This window comes from Bubalus kerabau, chromosome 19 (genome assembly GCF_029407905.1).
Source record: "Bubalus kerabau isolate K-KA32 ecotype Philippines breed swamp buffalo chromosome 19, PCC_UOA_SB_1v2, whole genome shotgun sequence".
Classification (NCBI taxonomy): Eukaryota; Metazoa; Chordata; class Mammalia; order Artiodactyla; family Bovidae; genus Bubalus; species Bubalus kerabau.
The window spans coordinates 42,398,733-42,419,974 of NC_073642.1; the positions used below are offsets into that span (position 1 = coordinate 42,398,733).

At 37.2% G+C, this 21,242-nt stretch overlaps 1 protein-coding gene across 8 annotated transcripts in view; it reads right to left on the reverse strand.

Annotated features, from left to right (window-relative positions):
- The window catches only part of HEATR5A (HEAT repeat containing 5A), a 105,278-nt gene that overhangs the window by 64,261 nt on the left and 19,775 nt on the right, over positions 1–21,242 (reverse strand). For 7 of the 8 annotated variants that reach the window (XM_055556093.1, XM_055556090.1, XM_055556097.1 and 4 more), the window contains 9 exons: positions 19,813–19,962; positions 18,987–19,161; positions 14,502–14,662; positions 13,004–13,259; positions 12,259–12,414; positions 10,613–10,863; positions 9,501–9,612; positions 4,998–5,150; positions 3,957–4,056 (listed from right to left, as the gene is read on the reverse strand). In XM_055556093.1, coding sequence (XP_055412068.1) covers positions 3,957–4,056; positions 4,998–5,150; positions 9,501–9,612; positions 10,613–10,863; positions 12,259–12,414; positions 13,004–13,259; positions 14,502–14,662; positions 18,987–19,161; positions 19,813–19,962 — 1,514 coding nt within the window. The remainder of the gene's footprint in view (positions 1–3,956; positions 4,057–4,997; positions 5,151–9,500; positions 9,613–10,612; positions 10,864–12,258; positions 12,415–13,003; positions 13,260–14,501; positions 14,663–18,986; positions 19,162–19,812; positions 19,963–21,242) is intronic. The other variant, XM_055556096.1, reaches the window with a different exon arrangement.

Sequence of the window (21,242 nt, forward strand, 5' to 3'; positions counted from 1 at the left end):
CCAAAATTTATCATTATTATTATACAGTGTAGTATGGGCACAGAAATGGGCAAACCCATCAACAGAATATGGTAAGAAAATACAGAAACAGACTGTGCTCTGGCATTTACCAGAGAGAGGAAGCATGGATTTCTTTAGGAAAGTATGGGACAATGTGTTATCCATATTAAAAAAGAATGAAATTGGAACCCTATGTCATTCCAAACACAAAAATAAAGTCCAGATGGATTAACACAAATGTGAAAGACAAAAACCTTAAACATTTTAGAGAGAGAGAAAAAAAAAAGTATATTTATAACCATGCAGGAATATTTTATAAATCAAAAGATAGGAAGTACTAACCAAGAAACCTGTATGCAGGTCAGGAAGCAAGTTAGAACTGTACATGGAACAACAGACTGGTTCCAAATAGGAAAAGGAGTACATCAAGGATGTATATTGTCACCCTGCTTATTTAACTTCTATGCAGAGTACATCATGAGAAACGCTGGGCTGGAAGAAGCACAAGCTGGAATCAAGATTGCTGGGAGAAATATCAATAACCTCAGATATGCAGATGACACCACCCTTATGGCAAAAAGTGAAGAGAAACTAGAAAGTCTCTTGATGAATGTGAAAGAGGAGAATGAAAAAGTTGACTTAAAGCTCAACAATCAGAAAACTAAGATCATGGCATCTGGTCCCATCACTTCATGGGAAATAGATGGGGAAACAGTGAAAACAGTGTCAGACTTTATTTTTTGGGGGGCTCCAAAATCACTACAGATGGTGACTGCAGCCATGAAATTAAAAGACACTTACTCCTTGGAAAAAAAGTTATGACCAACCTAGATAGCATACTGAAAAGCAGAGACATTACTTTGCCAACAAAGGTCCGTCTGGTCAAGGCTATGGTTTTTCCGGTAGTCATGTATGGATGTTAGAGTTGAACTGTGAAGAAAGCTGAGCGCTGAAAAATTGATGCTTTTGAACTGTGGTGTTGGAGAACTCTTGAGAGTCCCTTGGACTGCAAGGAGATCCAACCAGTCCATTCTGAAGGAGATCAGTCCTGGGTGTTCTTTGGAAGGAATGATGCTAAAGCTGAAACTCCAGTACTTTGGCCACCTCATGCGAAGAGCTGACTCATTGGAAAAGTCTCTGATGCTGGGAGGGATTGGGGGCAGGAGGAAAAGGGGATGACAGAGGATGTGATGGCTGGATGGCATCACCGACTCGATGTGCATAAGTGGGTAAACTCCGGGAATTGGTGATGGACAGGGAGGCCTGGCGTGCTGCGATTCATGGGGTCGCAAAGAGTCAGACACGACTGAGCGACTGACCTGAACTGAACTGAACCAAGAAGTAAAAGACTGATAAATCTGACATTTAAATTAAGAATGTCTGCGGGGCCCAGGTTCAATCCCTCGTCAGGGAACTTAAGATTCCACAAGACATGTGGTGCAGCTAAGAAAAAAAAAGAATGTCTGTTAATCAAATCATTATTTTACCTAAAAATAGGTAAATATATGCATGATAGGGATTTCATAGAAATAGTGAGGAACAATAAACATACAGTATGACACTTAAAGCATCAGGAACCAGATACATATAACATCATAACGAGATACCAATTTACACCTATTGGATTAAACAAGAGTTGATATCTGAGTAAGTGTTGGTGAAGAAGTAGATTGATGGGTACTCCCATTAATATGGATATATATATGAAAAAATTTTGGAAAATAGTTTGGCTATTTCACTGAACAGGAAGGTAAGTTGCTGTACATTCAATTAAATATTAAACAGCAACGAACAAGAACATACTTGCACACAGAGGAAGTTTAGAAATATCATGTTGAGTAAAACAAGTTAAGCCTCAGAAACAATATGATACCATCTGCCTGATCAAAACCAAGCAAAACTAAACAAGGAACTGTTTAGGGAAACATGTATATGTGATACACCTTTGAAAAATGCAAGAAAATGACAACTCTAAAATTCAGGATAGTGATTACCTCTAAAGTAGGGCAGAAAGAATGGTATTAAAGAGGAGCACACAGATAAAACTTCAAGTTATCAGTGTTTTGGTCCAGGGATAGCTAATTTGGGCCCACTGCCCCTTACTATTAATAAAGTTTTACTGGAACATAGCTGCATTCATTCATTCACAGATGAGCTATGATTGCTCTTAAGCTACAACAACAGAACTGAGCAAGTGCAACCGAGACTGTCTGAACTGAAAAGGCTAAAATACTTACTTTCTAGTCTGTTACCCGGAGAAGGCAATGGCACCCCACTCCAGTACTCTTGCCTGGAAAATCCCATGGATGGAGGAGCCTGGTAGGCTGCAGTCCATGGGGTCGCTAAGAGTCGGGCACGACTGAGCGACTTCACTTTCACTTTTCACTTTCATGCACTGAAGAAGGAAATGGCAACCCACTCCAGTGTTCTTGCCTGGAGAATCTCAGGGACGGCAGAGCCTGGTGGGCTGCCATCTATGGGGTCGCACAGAGTCGGACACGACTGAAGTGACTTAGCAGCAGCAGCAGTCTGTTACCGCAAACATTAATTAACCTCTGCGCCAGTTGTGCTGAACTCACAGGGGTTCACTTTACTGTTATGCTTCATAAGCCATAATCTGAACTGTATTTTTCTTTTTTTTTTAAATTTTATTTTTAAAGTTTACATAATTGTATTAGTTTTGCCAAATATCAAAATGAATCCGCCACAGGTATACATGTGTTCCCCACCCTGAACCCTCCTCCCTCCTCCCTCCCCATTCCATCCCTCTGGGTCGTCCCAGTGCACCAGCCCCAAGCATCCAGTATCGTGCATCGAACCTGGACTGGCGACTCGTTTCATACATGATATTTTACATGTTTCAATGCCATTCTCCCAAATCTTCCCACCCTCTCCCTCTCCCACAGAGTCCATAAGACTGTTCTATACATCAGTGTCTCTTTTGCTGTCTCGTACACAGGGTTATTGTTACCATCTTTCTAAATTCCATATATATGCGTTAGTATACTGTATTGGTGTTTTTCTTTCTGGCTTACTTCACTCTGTATAATAGGCTCCAGTTTCATCCACCTCATTAGAACTGATTCAAATGTGTTCTTTTTAATGGCTGAGTAATACTCCATTGTGTATATGTACCACAGCTTTCTTATCCATTCATCTGCTGATGGACATCTAGGTTGCTTCCATGTCCTGGCTATTATAAACAGTGCTGCGATGAACATTGGGGTACACGTGTCTCTTTCCCTTCTGGTTTCCTCAGTGTGTATGCCCAGCAGTGGGATTGCTGGATCATAAGGCAGTTCTATTTCCAGTTTTTTAAGGAATCTCCACACTGTTCTCCATAGTGGCTGTACTAGTTTGCTGTATTTTTCTTATTTTAGAATTTTCTTCAGCTTTTTACTTTAAAATCATTATAGTTTCATAGGAAGTTGCACATGTATTTTTCCATATACATAAAATGTTGTATTATTAAACACTTTTTTGAAAATCTTTCCCTAAACTGTACATTTCATTAATTGGGAAATTATTAGTGACCATGACATAAATTATATTTAAAAAAATATAAATCAAACATGAAAAATATGAACAACAAAAAACTGAAACTGTTAACAAGCATCTGGTTCTTAAGAACACAGAACAGCGCTAACAAACCAATGAAACGCATACCTGAAAAGGTTAACAGGCTTAAAATTTACTTTCTTGGTTAAATCTTACTGTATGGAAGATACATTATCCACCAAGTAACTTTCCTTCCCTTTTAATATGTATTTTTCAAGATCCTACCTTAAAAAAAAAAAAATCATGTAACTAAATGTTTGCCTTCCTCTACAAATGGAAAATCATTCACCAACTACAGAAACTTGGCCTCATTAATGTACTTCATAAAATATTACATAACCAGCGGGTAACTGATTGCTATTAAAAGTCTGTATCAAATCTAAATAGTGGATCCTTACTGAGTTAGCAAATCCACAGTGCAAGGAAGTGGTGGAAGAAGATGCTGAATTACTTCCTCAGTAAGGAGATCACCGCAGTGGGCAACAAAGCTCTTGATAGCTGAAAAACAGAACAGACCTTGACTTAGCAGAATGTAATGAAGCATGAAAAAAAGCATTCAATTTTGGTACAGCATTCACATTTTTTTAAGAATAAAGACGTGTGAAAACCAAAAAAATTCTTGAAACTCTAGTAAAAAAAGGAACTTAGTGGCTTCTACTTCCAGTGAAACTGAAAAAACAAAAAAACAATCAAACTTCCTAGAATTACTAAAAGAGACGGAAAACCAAATCAACAAAATGTTGCTTTCTTGGGGTTTTACTCAGCCCTTAAACTCAAAGTAGACCTTCAAGTCTACCAATTCTACACTAGTTCTGAGGAACCCGGTTGACTTTTAAGTCAGCATGTTAGGTTTTACAGGTGTTACCTGAAACATACAAGTTCTATAAGGAGTTATCACATATATAGAAAAAAGTGAATATTTAAAATTTAGACTCAGATTCAAGGAAGCATTGATTTTGGTTTTGTTTATTCATGTCATTTTTACTCTTAAAAAAGATGCTTTTCTAAGAAAATGTGCTTCAGAAAAAAGTCTGTGCTTCCATGTCTTTTCCTTAGCTTAAATTTTCAATGTGGATACTATTTTTAATGGTCTATGTGTTGTAGAAGGGTACAACTTTCACATATATAAAAAGCTAAATAGAAACCATACTTAGTCGATATTAACTTCAACCCTTGTTTTTCTGAAAAGGGAAATGAATGCCCACTTAACACAAAGCAATCTTGACATTTCTCAAGTAGATCATATTATAATAAAATATCCCAAAGAGAAGAATGCTTAAATTTGTTTTTTTACATGATACTTCTGTTATAATTGCCAACAAATCAATAACAAAAATCACCAGAAGCAGATTCTCCCCCTCGAGTTAAAACATACAAGTATATGTGAAGTTAAAAGATGGAAAAAGCCAGAGGAAAGGGAAAGACTAAACTCAACCTACCACAGAGAGCACCAGCGCGTCCTTCCAAGGTTACCTGCCATGTGAAGGAGTCTCCTCGGCTCTTTTCTGTTTCTAGATCTTTAGGAGACACTGGGAAGACACACTTCCACAAGAGCAGTACTCGAGCAAGGTGATGACTGACAAATGCAGGACCTGTAATTTATTCAACTTGTCACTTGTACAAGAACCCAAAGTGGGTACTCTTTAAAACCCTTCCCTTTTAAAAGAAACATATTTGAATCCACTACTGCTGGATTACTTCATCCCTCTAGTTCCAACAAAGGTACTACTGGATCAGTGACTATCTGAAGGCACTGGAGTAGAGAGAGGAAAATCAAGGAACTGACAGCAAAGTCTAGGCTCTGGTGTCTGCTCTTCTTCTACTGCTGTGAACTCTTTAAGCCTCAATTTCTTTGAATTGTAAAATGAAGCTAGAACAACCTGCACTGTTTATCTCCAAAGATTTGTCCGGAGCCAAACAACAGAATGCACTTTAAATTAAGCCTAAAACACTAATGTACCTGCATAAATGCAAAGTACTATTGTTTTGGTAAGAAATAATACTGTATCCTGAGAGTAATTCTTTTAAAAAAAATATTTATTTATTTGGCTGCATTAGGTCTTAGTTGTGGCACGTGGGATCCAGATCCCTGACAAAGCATCAATCCAAGGGCCACCTGCACTAGGAGCTCAGAGTCTTAACCAATAGATCATCAAGGAAGTACCCTAATTCTAACTTTTGATAGCAACTTTTTCCAGGTCAAAAATCAGACATGATTAAATCCAAAGGCAAATTTGATTTCAGAGCAACATTTATAAACTGAATACAGCAAAATAAGCCATATTCATTCCTTGCTTATTACTTTCTTTGATGAAGTAGTACTAAAAACATCGTAGGAAAATAAGGAAACTGGAGTAAGGCAATTAGGAATAAGTGACTTTAAAAGGTTTCTGTGAGTGTGCACACAGGCACACTCATATACAGTGGGCTGTGGGAATAGAGAAAATTCTGAATGCAAAATTTAGTCAGACACCAAAAAACAAAGCAGGTATGCTGTCACTGGGAATATCCACAGTTAACAAAACGTTTCATAGTATTTGCCCTTAAGATATCTCACTAACTCAACAGTGAACAAAGTAGCATCACTTTTCAGAGAGGTATGAGGATAATTTATTTCAGAAGTGTATGTAAAGTAAGTTACTAAACGTGAGTTTACAGTAATTACAAAGTTATACAAGAGTAAGTTTATTCACACCAAGAATAACACTGGATCTAACAAAAATCAAACACACATGTAGATGCCTGCAATTGAATCAAAGGCACTAACATGGCATCAGAGAAACTGAAAAGTGTAGCAAAAGAGGTTAAAAGTGTTCACATTTGAGAAAAGGATTTAAATGTGGTCTACCTGAGTTTAGGTTTGTTCAGAACAGTGAATATATTAAAAATGACAATGAAAACTATAAATGGTGAAGGAAATGCTGAAAATGCAAAAGAGGTGTTAAAACTGCCAGGCAAAATCAATAAAGTACTCAGTTCAGTTCAATTCAATCGCTCAATCTTACCCAACTCTCTGTGACCCCATGAACCAAAGCACGCCAGACCTCCCTGTCCATCACCAACTCCTGGAGTCCACCCAAACCCATGTCCGTTGAGTCGGTGATGCCATCCAACCATCTCATCCTCTACTGTCCCCTTCTCCTCCCGCCCTCAATCTTTCCCAGCATCAGAGTCTTTTCAAATGAGTCAGCTCTTCACATCAGGTAGCCAAAGTATTGGAGTTTCACCTTCAAAATCAGTCCTACCAATGAACACCCAGGACTGATCTCCTTGCAGTCCAAGGGACTTTCAAGAGTCTTCTCCAACATCACAGTTCAGAAGTATCAATTCTTTGGTGCTCAGCTTTCTTTATAGTAGAACTCTCACATCCATACATGACCACTGGAAAAACCATAGTCTTGACTAGACGGATCTTTGTTGACAAAGTAATGTCTTTGCTTTTTAATATGCTGTCTAATTGGTCGTAACTTTCCTTCCAAGGAGTAAGCATCTTTTAATCTCATGGCTGCAATCACCATCTGCAGTGATTCTGGAGCCCCCCAAAAATAAAGTCAGCCACCATTTCCACTGTTTCCCCATCTATTTGCCATGAAGTGATGGGACCAGATGCCATGATCTTAGTTTTCTGAATGTTGAGCTTTAAGCCAACCTTTTCACTCTCCTCTTTCACTTTCATCAAGAGGCTCTTTAGTTCTTCTTCACTTTCTGCCATAAGGGTGGTGTCATCTGCATATCTGAGGTTATTAATATTTCTCCCAGCAGTCTTGATTCCAGCTTGTGCTTCCTCCAGCCCAGCGTTTCTCATGATGTACTCTGCATATAAGTTAAATAAGCAGGGTGACAATATACAGACTGTCACCTAAATTCCACTGCACCAAATACAATCAGAGCTCCTTGGAGAAACAATTGGTTGTAAGCTGAAGCAGAATTATGATGTAAAAGCTGAGACATCTTGTCATGTCAAAAATAAAGATGTTATCAAAAGAACACTAGGTTCATGTTAAAAGGACACAGGGGACCTTCCCAGGTGGTACAGTAGATAAGAATCCACCTGCAAATTCAGGGGACATGGATTCGATCCCCGGTCAGGGAAGACTGCACATGTCATGGAAGAACTACTGTGCCTGTGCACCACAACTACTGAAGCCCGAGTGCTGTAAGGCCTGTGATCCACAACTACTGAGCTCATGTGCTGCAACTACCGAAGCCCATGCACCTAGAACCTGTGTTCTGCAATAAGAGAAGCCGCCATGATGAGAAGCCCATGTACCACAACTGGAGAGTAGCCCCCACCTGCTGCAAGTAGAGAAAGCCCTCACACAGCAACAGACCCAGCGCAACCAAAAATTAAAAAAAAAAAAGAAAGAAAAAGGACATAGGAACCAACTAGCAGGGGCTCCCACAGACAATTTGAGAATCAAAGGAATAATGACTGCAATGGACTGAAACACATAAATATGTAAGAATCTGTGAGTTTATAATGACACCTAAAAGCAAAATCTCACTCATCTTTGAAATCAGGACAGTAACACATTCTAAAACCAGATAATAAAGTGAAAAAATAATGTATTTTTTTTAAAAGCCCAAGAAAACAACAATTAAAAAACACTGATTTTTTGTATCCTTTTGGTATGTTGACTATGAATATGCACAAAACAGGATGCCCTAATCCCTTATATAAAGGCTGTCTTGTAGTCTTCTTCCAATGGGATTACCCTGTTTTGAAAGCTTTTGTTCATTAAAACATTATACTTATTAAGTAGTTTATTTTCTCCTTTAATTAACCAAAAATAATCAATACGGCAGGCAAGAAACATCTAGACAAAAGTAAATAAAAGCTTGAACACATTGTTCCCATCGCATTGTGAAATCATTGTCTATGCCAGGGTCCAACAAGCAGTTCTATTAAGGCCCGGAGAGTAAACATTTTTGGGTTTGAAAGCCATACCATCTCTGCGGCAGTTACTCAATTCTGCCCCTGCAGGGCCTGAACATTAGAAACAATATGTAAACTAACGATGGTGGTTGTATTTAACAAAGTTTATTCATGCATCTTGAAACCTGACTTTCATATATTTCTCATGTATCACAAAATACTCTATTTTTGTTTTCAAACTATGAAAAACATAAAAACCATTCTTAGCTAATGGGCTGTATGAAATAGGTGGCAATCCAGATTTGGCCCATAGGCTGAACTCTGATGTAGTCCAGTAAGTCTTTTTAATCACCTCAAAAACTACTTAAAGTGGCTCTTCATTTATGATTGCTTATTTTAATTAAGCTCCTTTTAGATCAAATTACTTCAGAGGTGTCAAAATGGTTTGCTGGTCAAACCCATCAAGTTTTGTATCCTAAAACTAAACCAAACAACTATAAAAAGAAAATTAGAGTATAGCTTTAATAAAGTCATAAAACTGAGTTTAAAGTTATTGGATGTAAATATAATAGTCATGATCATAAAATAATTACTAATTTTTTAATAAATATAATTTCAATGTGCCCTATCCTCATCAATGTAATCACCTTATTAGTGTCACTGATTCTCAGAACAATTATAGAACTGGATTCATGGGCTATCATATGTTCTCTTGCCTATCTTTAAATTGTGGAAAAATTTTTTTCGTGAAGATAGATATGAATGATTTTTGGAAAAACCAGAGTTAAATGTGAAAGCTGATCAAATTGGCTTATCCTACCTAAGGCTCATAAACTGGTCTTAAAGAGAACTTCAAATAAGGACATCTGAAAACATTCTGAGAATTAGATAAAATAAGTACATGGTTTCTTAAGGTGACTGCTAGGAGAAAAATTTTTATATGAATATTTAAATTCTGGTATATATCCAACTTTAAGTTAGTCTTATCATGTCATACATTAGAATATTTATATTCAGAAAACACCACGTAGTTTGTAGTTTTATAAGCCCTCCACAAAACCGTTACCTAAGGTCATCAGCGCAGCAATCAACAGCCATCCAGCCTGTGTGCGCTGAGCTGAAAGGCGACTGTTCTGAGCAGCAGAACACAGCAAATCCTCTGCTAATGCCATAATAATCTATTGATGTATAGAAGAAAAAGGTAAAAACAAGTATATCAGTTTATAGGTAACTTGACAAATGATAGCAACTAATAATAACAATCTCTTGAAAAATTAATTCTTACACATAATAAAAGTACATGATAAAAGATAATCATTCACATACACTGTACCATAGGACAATGTCATAAAGGAAATGAAGAAAACGTAAGGTTCCCGGGATAAACACTGGTATATTAGACTGTACACAGCAACTCTAATTCTGTATACAGCAACCCTGTAATTCTTTGTAGAGCTTACATGAAAACACTGTACAACTGTTCAAGCTGTCTAAAATTTGAATTGACTTTTAGTTTAAAGAAAATTTGATTACAGGAAACTCATTTTAAAATTCTGCACACTACTGTGGCTGATAACAGTCTTTCCAGAGGTAGTATACTATATAACCATAGTTGAAAGTATTCAATAATTTCACAATAAAGCAGTTTCACAGTAAAGTGAGATTAATTTAAAATGTTATATTTTAAAAGTCTAAGAAATATTGTTTTAAAATAAAAGAAGGGAGAAATAGGATATTTCACATTTATGGATAATGTATACTTGTAGAGTACATATGGGCTTCTCTGGTGGCTGAGATGGTAAAGAATGCCTGCAATGAGGGAGACCCAGGTTTGACCCCTTCGTCAGGAAGATACCCTGGAGAAAGGAATGGCAGAGCTGAATATATAACCAAAAAAAAGAAAAAAGTCTTCAGGAAAAAAGTATCTTACTAACTGGAGGTATTTTTAACAAAAGGCACTAAAACCAACTCCTGTTTAAGTGTGGATATGATATTTTTAACCATCCCTTCATTTTTCACAGTTATTACATTAATGATACTTAACAGTAAGCAGTACTGTAGCTGATAGCTCAGAAACCTGTCTTGAATGGCTCTTACCGGGTGACACACAGGAAGACAATGATGGTTTTAGGAAACGCTTGAAATGTCACTATCATACGTGAAGAATGAAGTCGTTACCTTGCCCTTTCCATGAGGAATTCCTAGAGGACAATGTTTCACGGCTCCAAGCAGAGCTGCCACAGCAAAACTAAAGCCAGTCACTGCTTCAGGTGAAGACTTAAGCACAGTAAGCCTTTCGAGGCAACGATCTAAGAGTGGCGTCAGGTAGGAAGGTAGTGCCACGGCAACGCAGTGTAGACACCACGCGGCTGCTAGTCGAACGGAAATGCTAGGATGAAGAGTAACTGAAATGACATTGTCAAGGATGCCTGCAGGGATGGAATAAACAATGACTCAGCTACAGAAATAAAGATGTCAACAAACAGCCAAAAGAGTAAGCGGCCACATGGATTTAAAATATATTATCTTTATCAACAGCCAATCAGAATTGTAAAAATTAAGTGATACATAATTATAATTTTTTGTACCTAAGAATTACTTCTACTAATATATCACATGAAAATTGGCTTAAATTAAGTCAGTAGACAAAGGAAAGTTTTATTTCCTAAACAAGCCAATGTTCTGCTTACTTGATCTGAGAACATTAATGGGGTACTAGAAATTAATAACAAAAACATGTTGAGAAGAAATGTCACATCTCAGGTCAGCCTCCTTTTCTTTTAAGTGCTTTCTGGCATATTTATCTATATAATCAGTATTCTCCCTATCCACCATATTGCTCTTACCTGAGAACAAAATGCTGAACAAAATCAAGGCTTCACTAGGTCCCAGAAGGCTACTAAACCACTATGAAGACAATGAAATGCAAATGCTACCACCAGTAACGAGAAAGTCTGTACTGCTACAGTTCAACATATACCTTCATCATAACGTGTAACAGTTCATGTCGACTGCTACCTTACCAATATATGCCCTACAATAAATTGCATACAAACCAAATATAATGTAAGCTCTAGCCAGCAGGAATTGTGTATCACAGTCAAAGGACAAAAGCCATTAAAGATGATTTTAAATAGTAATTACACAACAGAAGCCTGTCACGAAAGGCCACATGCTATATGATTCTATTTATATTAAATCTCGTCCAGAACAGACAAATCCAGAGACAGAAAATAGATTAGTGGTTATCAGGGCTGTAGGAGAGGAAATGCGAAATGACTGCTAATGGGTCATTTAGGACTTCTTGGGGTGATGAAAACATTCTGGAATTAGACAGTGGTGGTGTTTGTACCACTTTGTGAGTATGCCAAAACCACTGAACTGTGAACTTTAAACCGGTGAATGTTATAGTATGTGAATTATCTCTCAATAATTTTCAAAGAGAAAGGAAACAGAATGCTTAGAAGACCTTTGAGGAGGTAAATTACATGTACCATATAGAAACTAATACTTTCACTGCAGATGAAAGATGTAAGTTCAGGATTACTTCTCCATTTTTCCATGTTATCATAAATTTCTCCAGAAAGGGGGTTAAGAGTAAAGAAGAGACCTAGAGAACAACCTTTAGCTACAAAAGCTAAAAGAAAAAAAAAAATCAAATATATACATATTTTATATAATCTTGATTATACGTATTTCGGAAAATGACCCTAATAAATCTATAATAAATGAGCGATACGAAGGAGCTTTTCTTTCTCAGAGAGAAGTTGTCTAAAAGGAAAAGTGAAAACAAAGGATTCAGACTAGTCACAAGCAACCGATACCTGCACTTGAGTCCTGTAACAACGGCGCAGCTGTGGTGCCGAGGCCGTGGACGAGATTCCCGAGTTCTTGTAAAGCACACACCAGCATATGCTGGCTGGCAGCTACCTCTGCAGAGCCAAGCCGGGTTTCCAAATTACCATCACTCATTACAGCATCTGATAGAAACAGGAAAATTAACTAGGCATCACTGTTTTATTAAAATGTATTACAGGCAATAGGTAGTAGGAGTAAAAACATATAAAGGTAAAGAATACCTCCACATGATATATATGAAATCCTTGAGGCAGTAACTAAAATACTAAAATGAGACTTGCATCTACAGAGAAAGAACTGAACTAATATAACCAATTTAGTTCAAGCAAGCTGATTATAGATGCCTTATCACTCTTCTAGCAAGTGGCCCTGAAAGGGAGAACTCCATAAGCAGAGTGGACTTCGGACAGTAGAAGAACTGAGATGAACTACCTGTTTTAAAGAGAATGTATCTTAACTTGTATAGAAAGACTATGAATTCTAAGGAACTATTAACCACCACCCTCTAAGATCAGGACATCTATATAACAGTTCTTATCAAGTTAGATAATTTATGTCTCATCTATCATAGACTGCTCTACTCTGAAAAAACTGACCTGTATTATAAAAGTAGCTTCTTTTGTATTAACATAATTATATACCAGTCCAGCTTTTCAAAGGGACAATTTCTTTAGCACTGTTTTAAAAGAGACTGTCTTAGAAGATCCATACCCATAACTTTCTTTAACTTCCAGATAGCCTGGCAAATATCCTTAGCAGCAGCAATTTGAGCCTTTTCTCCAAGAAGGCCTCCAACAGTAGCTCGAAGGATGAATGAAACACAACGGCGACTGCAGACAGCATCAATCTGAGTTTGGGTGGCCTTAGGGTGTGACTGTGAAACCAGGCTTAGGATATGAGAAAGAAAAGCAGCAAAATTTTTCTCTAGCCATGCTCCTCCTAGTGTTGAAATAAACACCACATAAGCCTAAAAAATAGAAATGAGTTTTATCTTCAAAATGAAATAATTTCAATTCTATATTAATGTCTTATCTTCCATGAAATATGCAGAATTTATTAATATTTTTTAGTTTTTCCTCATTTGTGTAGCCACTTTAGCTATATAAATATTGTACAATGTTTTGCTTGTTAAGCCAAAATTGAAGTACCTAGTCTTTCAACTGAGATTTCATTTATGCTGCCTGTGTTTTATTTTGGTCAGACTTGCAAGGTTTCAGGACAGCCAGCGTAGCTAGCTAATCAGTAAAACGTGCCTATGACTTTTCCGAACAAAGCATTCAAGCTCTTTAACATTCTGAAGAAGAAAATCCAAATCAAACAAATAAACACAATGTAAGAATTAACTATGGTCTAATACCTTAACTCTAAGAGAATTCAGTTCTAGAAAACGGAAAAGAAAGTTTATAGTGATGAATCACTATTCTTTCTTTTCATGAATGCTAATGGTTTGCCTTACTCTAGAGATACAGAGAGTAGTTATCTCATGTAATCTGTTTTTTAAAAACAGTTTACAGTTATGCTGGGACATTTTATATTTTCATGAACTCTAATATCATACAGTATAAAACAATGAGGATTATATGTGAATTAAAAAAATACATATGTGTGTGTTTGCTTAGACCCACAATGGCATCTAGAAAATAAGAAAATTCAAAGAAAGAATGCAAAGACCTCTATATTCTCTTATTCAAAGACTCTTTTCCCAAGGTTTAGCTTTTTAAGTTTTGTTTAGGACCAAGAATTTAAGCTCTTAAGGAAATTACAATTCTGTAATCTTTATTTAAAAGTAGAAACCATATAAGATAGAAATATAATATTGCCCACGCTGAATATTATGTACCTAACAGCTTAAATCTGAACTCTATAAGCACACAAAAACACAATGGAAAACATGTGAAAACACAAGACACATGGAAGCCCAACGCCTGGAAACAAAAAAATGTTTACCTTTCAAAGGAAATAAACATCTCCCATTATTACAAACTGAAAATACATTGCAATAGCTTATTTAGCTGGCTTTGTATAAACAGGCTTCTTTTACTTATAATCTAGCTTTTTTATAAAGTATTTGGCCTCACCACATCTATTTATAAACATTAGAGCATAAGTGATGACCTGGCACAGTATCACTTCTGCCTGGAGTCAGATACTAAAACTTTCATCACGGGCAGGTGAGAATTACATTTAGATACTGGTTTGTGATTCTAACCTGAGTAACTCCAACTCGAACATCCCTACTGACTGAACTGGTTCCTTTCAGCATATCTCCACTGGCTCGAAGAAATCCTGAACTTCCACGTAGAAACCCTGTTCCTAGTAATTCCAGAACTTCCTCCAGTGATACTCTGCGAATGCTCTGACGTGAGGCTGCTATAACAAAGAACAAAACAAAACATGTAATTTTGTTTTACAGACTAAATTTTAATACATAATCTTGAACAGCATGTTAACAGAAAGAAAAATAAAACTAAAAATCCAAACAAAAGGCAGAATTTACAGGACATTACACACAGTAACACATAAAGTCACAAAAGTGTTCAGACAACAAATCATAATGGACTCTGATGTATCAAGTCAATGACACCTTAAAGTCTATGTCACTTTGAGATTATGACCTACTGCTCTCTTGCCCTCAAGTTAAAATGCTAACAGTCTTCTAAAACAAGGGGAAACATAAATAAACTGCCCTAGTTCTCCAAGAGTGAAAATGCTACAGGGACTTCTCCGGTGGTCCAGTGACTAAGACTCCATGCTCCCAGTGCAGGCGGTCCAAGTTCAATCCCTGGTTAGGGAACTAGATCTCACATGCCGCAACTAAGACCTGGCACAGTCAAATAAATAAATAAATAGAAAACACTATACAACACTTGGAAAAGTCTTTTGAAATACTAAAAAGGCCAAAATCATAATTTTACCTTTCTAAATGCTCTACAACTCTTAATGAAACTTATATAAAGTAACCACACCATGTTTTTTAAAAATTCTCAATTGTAAGTACAACTTTTGTTACATCCTCAGTCTCTAAAGAAATCAAAGCTGGTATTTACTAAAACTTCTCAGTCAATCCTTAGGCTGCAATAATTAAGAGGCTAGCTAGGCAGAATGGTTTAAGTTTGTCTGCAGTATGACACAGTTGCGTTTCTCCCTTTGAGTATCTCCTTTTAAAAAAAAGAAAAAAAAAAAAAAACATTTTCACCCTTTCATTCTTCTGAAAAAATGATGGTCACAAGCTCTGATCCTCATTACCAACATAAGTCACAGGCAGTGGCAAAATAAACTTATGTTAATCCAAGTCAACATTCAGAAAACTAAGATCATTCAGAAAACTAAATTTCTCAGCCTAAAGATGACACAGATGAAAATCTATACTGGTACATGGAAAGAAACATTAGTGAACAGTACAAAATCCATGTCCTCACAGATCATAAATTCTAGAAAGGAGAGACAAGAATAAATATAACAAATGACAAAGTGTCTATTAATAGTTATGTCAGACAGTGATTAAAAGCCACACAAAAAATAAAGCAGATATCTTTTATGTGCAGTGAGTTCTCTGGTAGGAGACAGGCCAGGGTGTGAGGATGGTGCAAGAGCAAAAGATATAGGACCTTGTCAATCATTATAATGATGATGTGAGTAAAGTGAGGTGCCAGTGGAGACCCTCAAGCAAAGCAGTAACAGCATCTGTCACTTTGCTTCTGTGCTGAGAGAAGACTATAGAGGGGCAAAGGTGGAAGTAGAAAAAACCAAAACATTGGGAGGTTTTAGTGATACAACCAAGAGGTGATGGTAGCTTATAACAGGCTAGATCAAGGTAGTTACAACAGGAGTCTTGGTATACATATTTATATAGTTTTAAATTTTTTTATTAGAAAAAATTTCAAAATCACAAAAAAGCTGCAAGAGTAAAATAAATTCTCATGTACCCTTCTCCTAGCTTCCATATGTTCCTTATCACTTTCTCATTTTTGAAGCCCACATATATGGCTAGTTGTAGTTACAGAAAAGCTCTCAATTGCATAAGTAATGCTGTAAGATTTCTCGACACATAATATCAGAAAGAATGTCAGGTTTGATGTCAGTCTGTCCCTATATTGGTGGTATTATCTTTGAATAAATGAATCAGGTGTCTGTCAATCTCAATGACTGTAAAATACCATTATTATCACTATGCCACCTGTGTAATGATACTTTGCTGCTGCTGCTACTAAGTCACTTCAGTCGTGTCCAACTGTGCGACCCCATGGACTGCAGCCTACCAGGCTTCTCCGTCCATGGGATTCTCCAGGCAAGAACACTAGATTGGGTTGCCATTTCCTTCTCCAGTGCATGAAAGTGGAAAGTGAAAGTGAAGTCGCTCAGTCGCGTCCGACTCTTAGCGACCCCATGGACTGCAGCCTACCAGGCTCCTCCGTCCATGGGATTTTCCAGGCAAGAGTACTGGAGTGGGGTGCCATTGCCTTCTCCAGTGATACTTTAAGACAGTATAAATAAACTCTAACCCATTTCAGAATGCACTGAAGACTCTTTTCTGCATGAACTGTTCCTATAATGACTGCAAAAGGTCATTATCTAACATTCATTACTTCTAAATTTTTTGGTTGGTATTCAACTGTAAAAATAGACCTTTCCCTTCTCCTTTATTTACTTATTTTCATTATGGACTCGTAGATTCCTTTTTTATTTAACATGTTATATCTATTTCTAGCATTATTAATTCTAATATAGTCTTGGATTTGACCAGAGGAAGTGTCTTCAGAAAGCTGGCCATTGGATGTCCTTTATTTTTTTGGCACAACAAGATGTCCCAGGCTCATTCTCAGACTGTCACTGCCCCAACCATATGAGCCACTTCTCCATGGAGCCCCAAGTCTAGATAGTTTTAATATTGATAAGTAGAATAGGTATTGAGTATGAGAGAGACGATTCAAGGTGACTTTCCAAATTGCTGCTTGAACACCTGCATGGATGAAGCTGCCATCAACTTAGATTAGCAAGACTGCAACTTCAAGGAGAAGAGGTATGTATGTATACATATGGGGGAGGGGAAATCAAACATTCACTTAGGACAAGTCAAAACATCAAATAGACATTCAAACAGAGATGTCACACAGGCAGGTAGGTATGAGAGTTCAGCGTCCAGGAGAGAAGTGTGGGCTAAAGACATAAATCCAGGAAACCCTGATGCATAGATGGTATTTAAGCTAAGAGACTGGCTGGGATCACTAGAGTGAGCCTGCGTAAAGGAGAAGATCAAGGACTAGGTAATGGGTGTCTTTGAGAAGACAAGGAATCATTAAAGACTGAAAAGGAATTTCTACCGAGGAGGAAAGAAAACCAAGGCAGTATGAGGCCTTAAAAGGCAAGTGAAAAGAGGATGAGAGGAAGATCAACTGAGTTAAATGTTGCTGAAAGCTGACTGCTGCTGTCAACTAAGACAGCAGAGAACTGCCCCCTGGCTTAGCGTGACTAAAAACTAGAATGAAAGCTGCAAAGGTTAGGGGCTTTTAATCTGTTCTGTTCAGTAACACCTCTTACATGCTGAGAATAGTTCATGGCCTGGTATAAATCCTCAATAAATACTTGTTTATTTATTGAATAAATGATGAACATGGAGGTCATTGACAACTTTAACAAAAATAGCTTTTGACAGACAACTGGGGAAAAATCTTAACTGAAATGCATTTCAAAGAAGAGAGAAACTAAAAATTGAGTATCAAGAACCTGTCTGAGGAACTCTGCTGCAAAGGCAAGAGAAATGGGGCTCCAGTTGGCTGGGAAGACACAAGGAAAAAAAAAAAATTTTTTTAAGATGAGAGGGGGAAAAAAAAAAAGATGAGAGGGGGGAGAAAAGCATGTTTTATAGGGAATGAACCAACAGAAAGGGAAAAGTTGATGTAGGAGAGGGGAGACTTCCTACAGCTATGTCCTCAAGCAGGTGAGCGGATGAGCTCTAATACATATTGAACATAAGGCTTTAATAGAAGATAATTCATCTTGATAACAGGGGAAAAGTCTTGATAACAGTGGAGCATATGTAGATAGACGCTGGAAGGTGGTAGATTTAGTAGGGGGACCTATGGAAGATAGGCCATCAAATGAAAGTAATATAGAAGATGAAGGTATAAAATAGTCAGTCAGGAAAGTGGGACCATGAATGGACAAGGGAAATGAAGGTATGAACCTTTAAGTTCTCAGGAAGTAACTTTAAAAGATTCCATAAATCCCTGGCAACTTATCTAAACAGTCCAAATATAGCAAATTTCAAGTATCTGTTGTTTGGAATTATTTACATCATTGCTCCCTTATACCAATCTAGAAGATGGCAAACCAAATGTATGTAATCAGATGCACTCTGCTTAAAAAAAAAATTCTCAAGAATCAGATCTTATTTCTTACTGAGCAACACTCCACAATTAACTTAAACCAAAAAAAAAAAGGGCCATGGTGTAGAGGAAGACAATGATTGAACAAAGCACATTTATTTAAGAGTTCATTTAAGTTTTTCCTCAAACTTTCACTGAATTGTTTTAATATGAACTCTGAGGACTTTGAATGTTTCCAACTAAAATCTGCATGATATTCTGACTCTTTTCAGAAGTAATAAAGGGTAGCAGTAATGCTGCGTAGGTTTGTTTAAGTCAACAGGGAAAAAGTTATAGAAGACATTATGAAAACAATTACATAAATTTACCTGCTCCTGGATGTTTAGAAATTATGGCTTTAGCCAACACCGTGCCTAGTAGTTTTGAAACTGAAATCCGCACATCATAATTGGAGCCTTCAAAGGATTTAAAGCATAGTGTGGCCACACTGTCCAGGTCTGTACTCCACATAAAGACGGCCTCATTCTGAAGTTCAAGGAGACACTATTCAATCGGGAAAAAAAGAAATTAATGAAAAACAAAATGTAAGTGTCAGGTTCAGATATACATAAGTTGAAGAACCTACCAAGAGCTAACAAAAAGAATACACAAATCCAAAGTCTCTAAATAATGACTGCAGGGACAAGTGAATACTTACTAAAAGCCATAAAAATTACGATATATAAAGCAATGTGTCCACAAAGACCCATTTCTAATTCAGTGGGGTATGAAAAATGTCTTTAGAAGCTATCTGTTGGCTATGAGCAATTGTGAGACTAATTCCAACATAAACACTGTCTAACCCACTATGTTAAGAAAGCATGATAAAAACAAAGGTCACTTTGAAACAACACAAACCTTACAGGTAAATTTTACACACCCATAGAGAGGAGGGACAGTGGAATGGAAGGAATACTTAGGAGTCTGACAACTTGACCTCCCCACTTCTGAAAATGTGCTGCTAAGAACCCTGGGAAATTCACATAACCCTTGCAGCCTTGGTTTCCTCATATGTTAAAATGAGACAGTCTCATCTCAATACCAAGGTAGCAGCTTTGAGATCATGTAGCGGTTACTAGTGTTTTCACTGATTAACTGAACTGTAAGTTGTCTTTATATTAATTTTTACAAATTCTGCTTATTAGACTGTTTTACCTTTGCAGCAGCACAACGAACAGCCATGGATCTATCTGTTAAGCAAGATCTAGCAGCTTTGTAAACATCCCTGTGGCAAGGGGTAGCAGCAGCTCCCAGTCCATTCAGTATGTTTTGCAGACTCAGCATAATCTCATAACGACCTTGTGACTATCAAAGAGGAAAAAATTTAAGGATCAGGAATAAAAATTCACTGTGAAAAACAGCATGAGCTGTTTTTCTGAAATTTTTCTGAGCTGAAATTTATCTCACATATTAGAGAAACAGTAGGATTTTTATACAAACTAATCAACCTATTCTGACATTAAAAAACATGAATAATTTCTATTTTATAGTGTTTACTATTTTTTTTTTATGCTTCCTTTAAAAAAAAAGCTTATGTATTCGGGTGCATCAGGTCTTTGTTATGGCATGCAGATCTTTCATTGTGGTGCGAGGATGCTCTAATTGTGGCACAGGTTCAGCAGTTGAGGCACAAGGGCTTAGCCACTCTGCAGCATATGGGATGTTAGTTCCCTGACCAGGGATCGAACCTGAGTCCCCTGCACTGCTAGGCAGATCTTAACCAATGGATCACCAGGGAAGTCCCAGTGTTTACTCTTTTAAAGTGCTATTTGTATTAATATATATTATACTTCAGTATAATACAAATTTCATAGGGTTGACATGCAGATTAAATGAAATTGTATGGAAGTACCAGGCATAAAGCTTGCATGTTGTTAAGCATTCAATAAATGGTTGTTATAAATGAGGTAACATGATAAGAGTGCATGGTCTGCCACCTACTAGCTACATGTCTTTGGGCAAATCTGTTTCTTTATCTGTTAAATGGTTGTTGTGAGGATCAAATGAATTACTACATGTCATTACTGCAGATGGTGACTGCCGCCATGAAATTAAAAGATGTTTATTCCTTGGAAGATGACCAACCTAGACAGCATATTAAAAAGCAAAGACATTACATTGCCAACAAAGGTCCATCTAGTCAAAGCTATGGTTTTTCCAGTAGTCATGTATAAATGTGAGAGTTGGACTATAAAGAAAGCTGAGCGCTGAAGAATTGATGCTTTTGGAGAAGATGCTGTGGTGTTGGAGAAGACTCTTGAGAGTCCCTTGGACTGCAAGGAGATCCAACCAGTCTATCCTAAAGGAAATCAGTCCTGAATATTCATTGGAAGGACTGATGCTGAAGATGAAACTCCAATACTTTGGCCACCTGATGCGAAGAACTGACTCATTTGAAAAGACGCTGATGCTGGTAAAGATTGAAGGTAGGAGGAGAAGGGGATGACAGAGGATGAGATGGTTGGATGGCATCACCAACTCAATGGACATGAGTTTGATTAAACCCCAGGAGTTGGTGATGGACAGGGAGGCCTGGGGTACTGCAGTCCATGAGGTCGCAAAGAGTCAGACATGACTGAGTGACT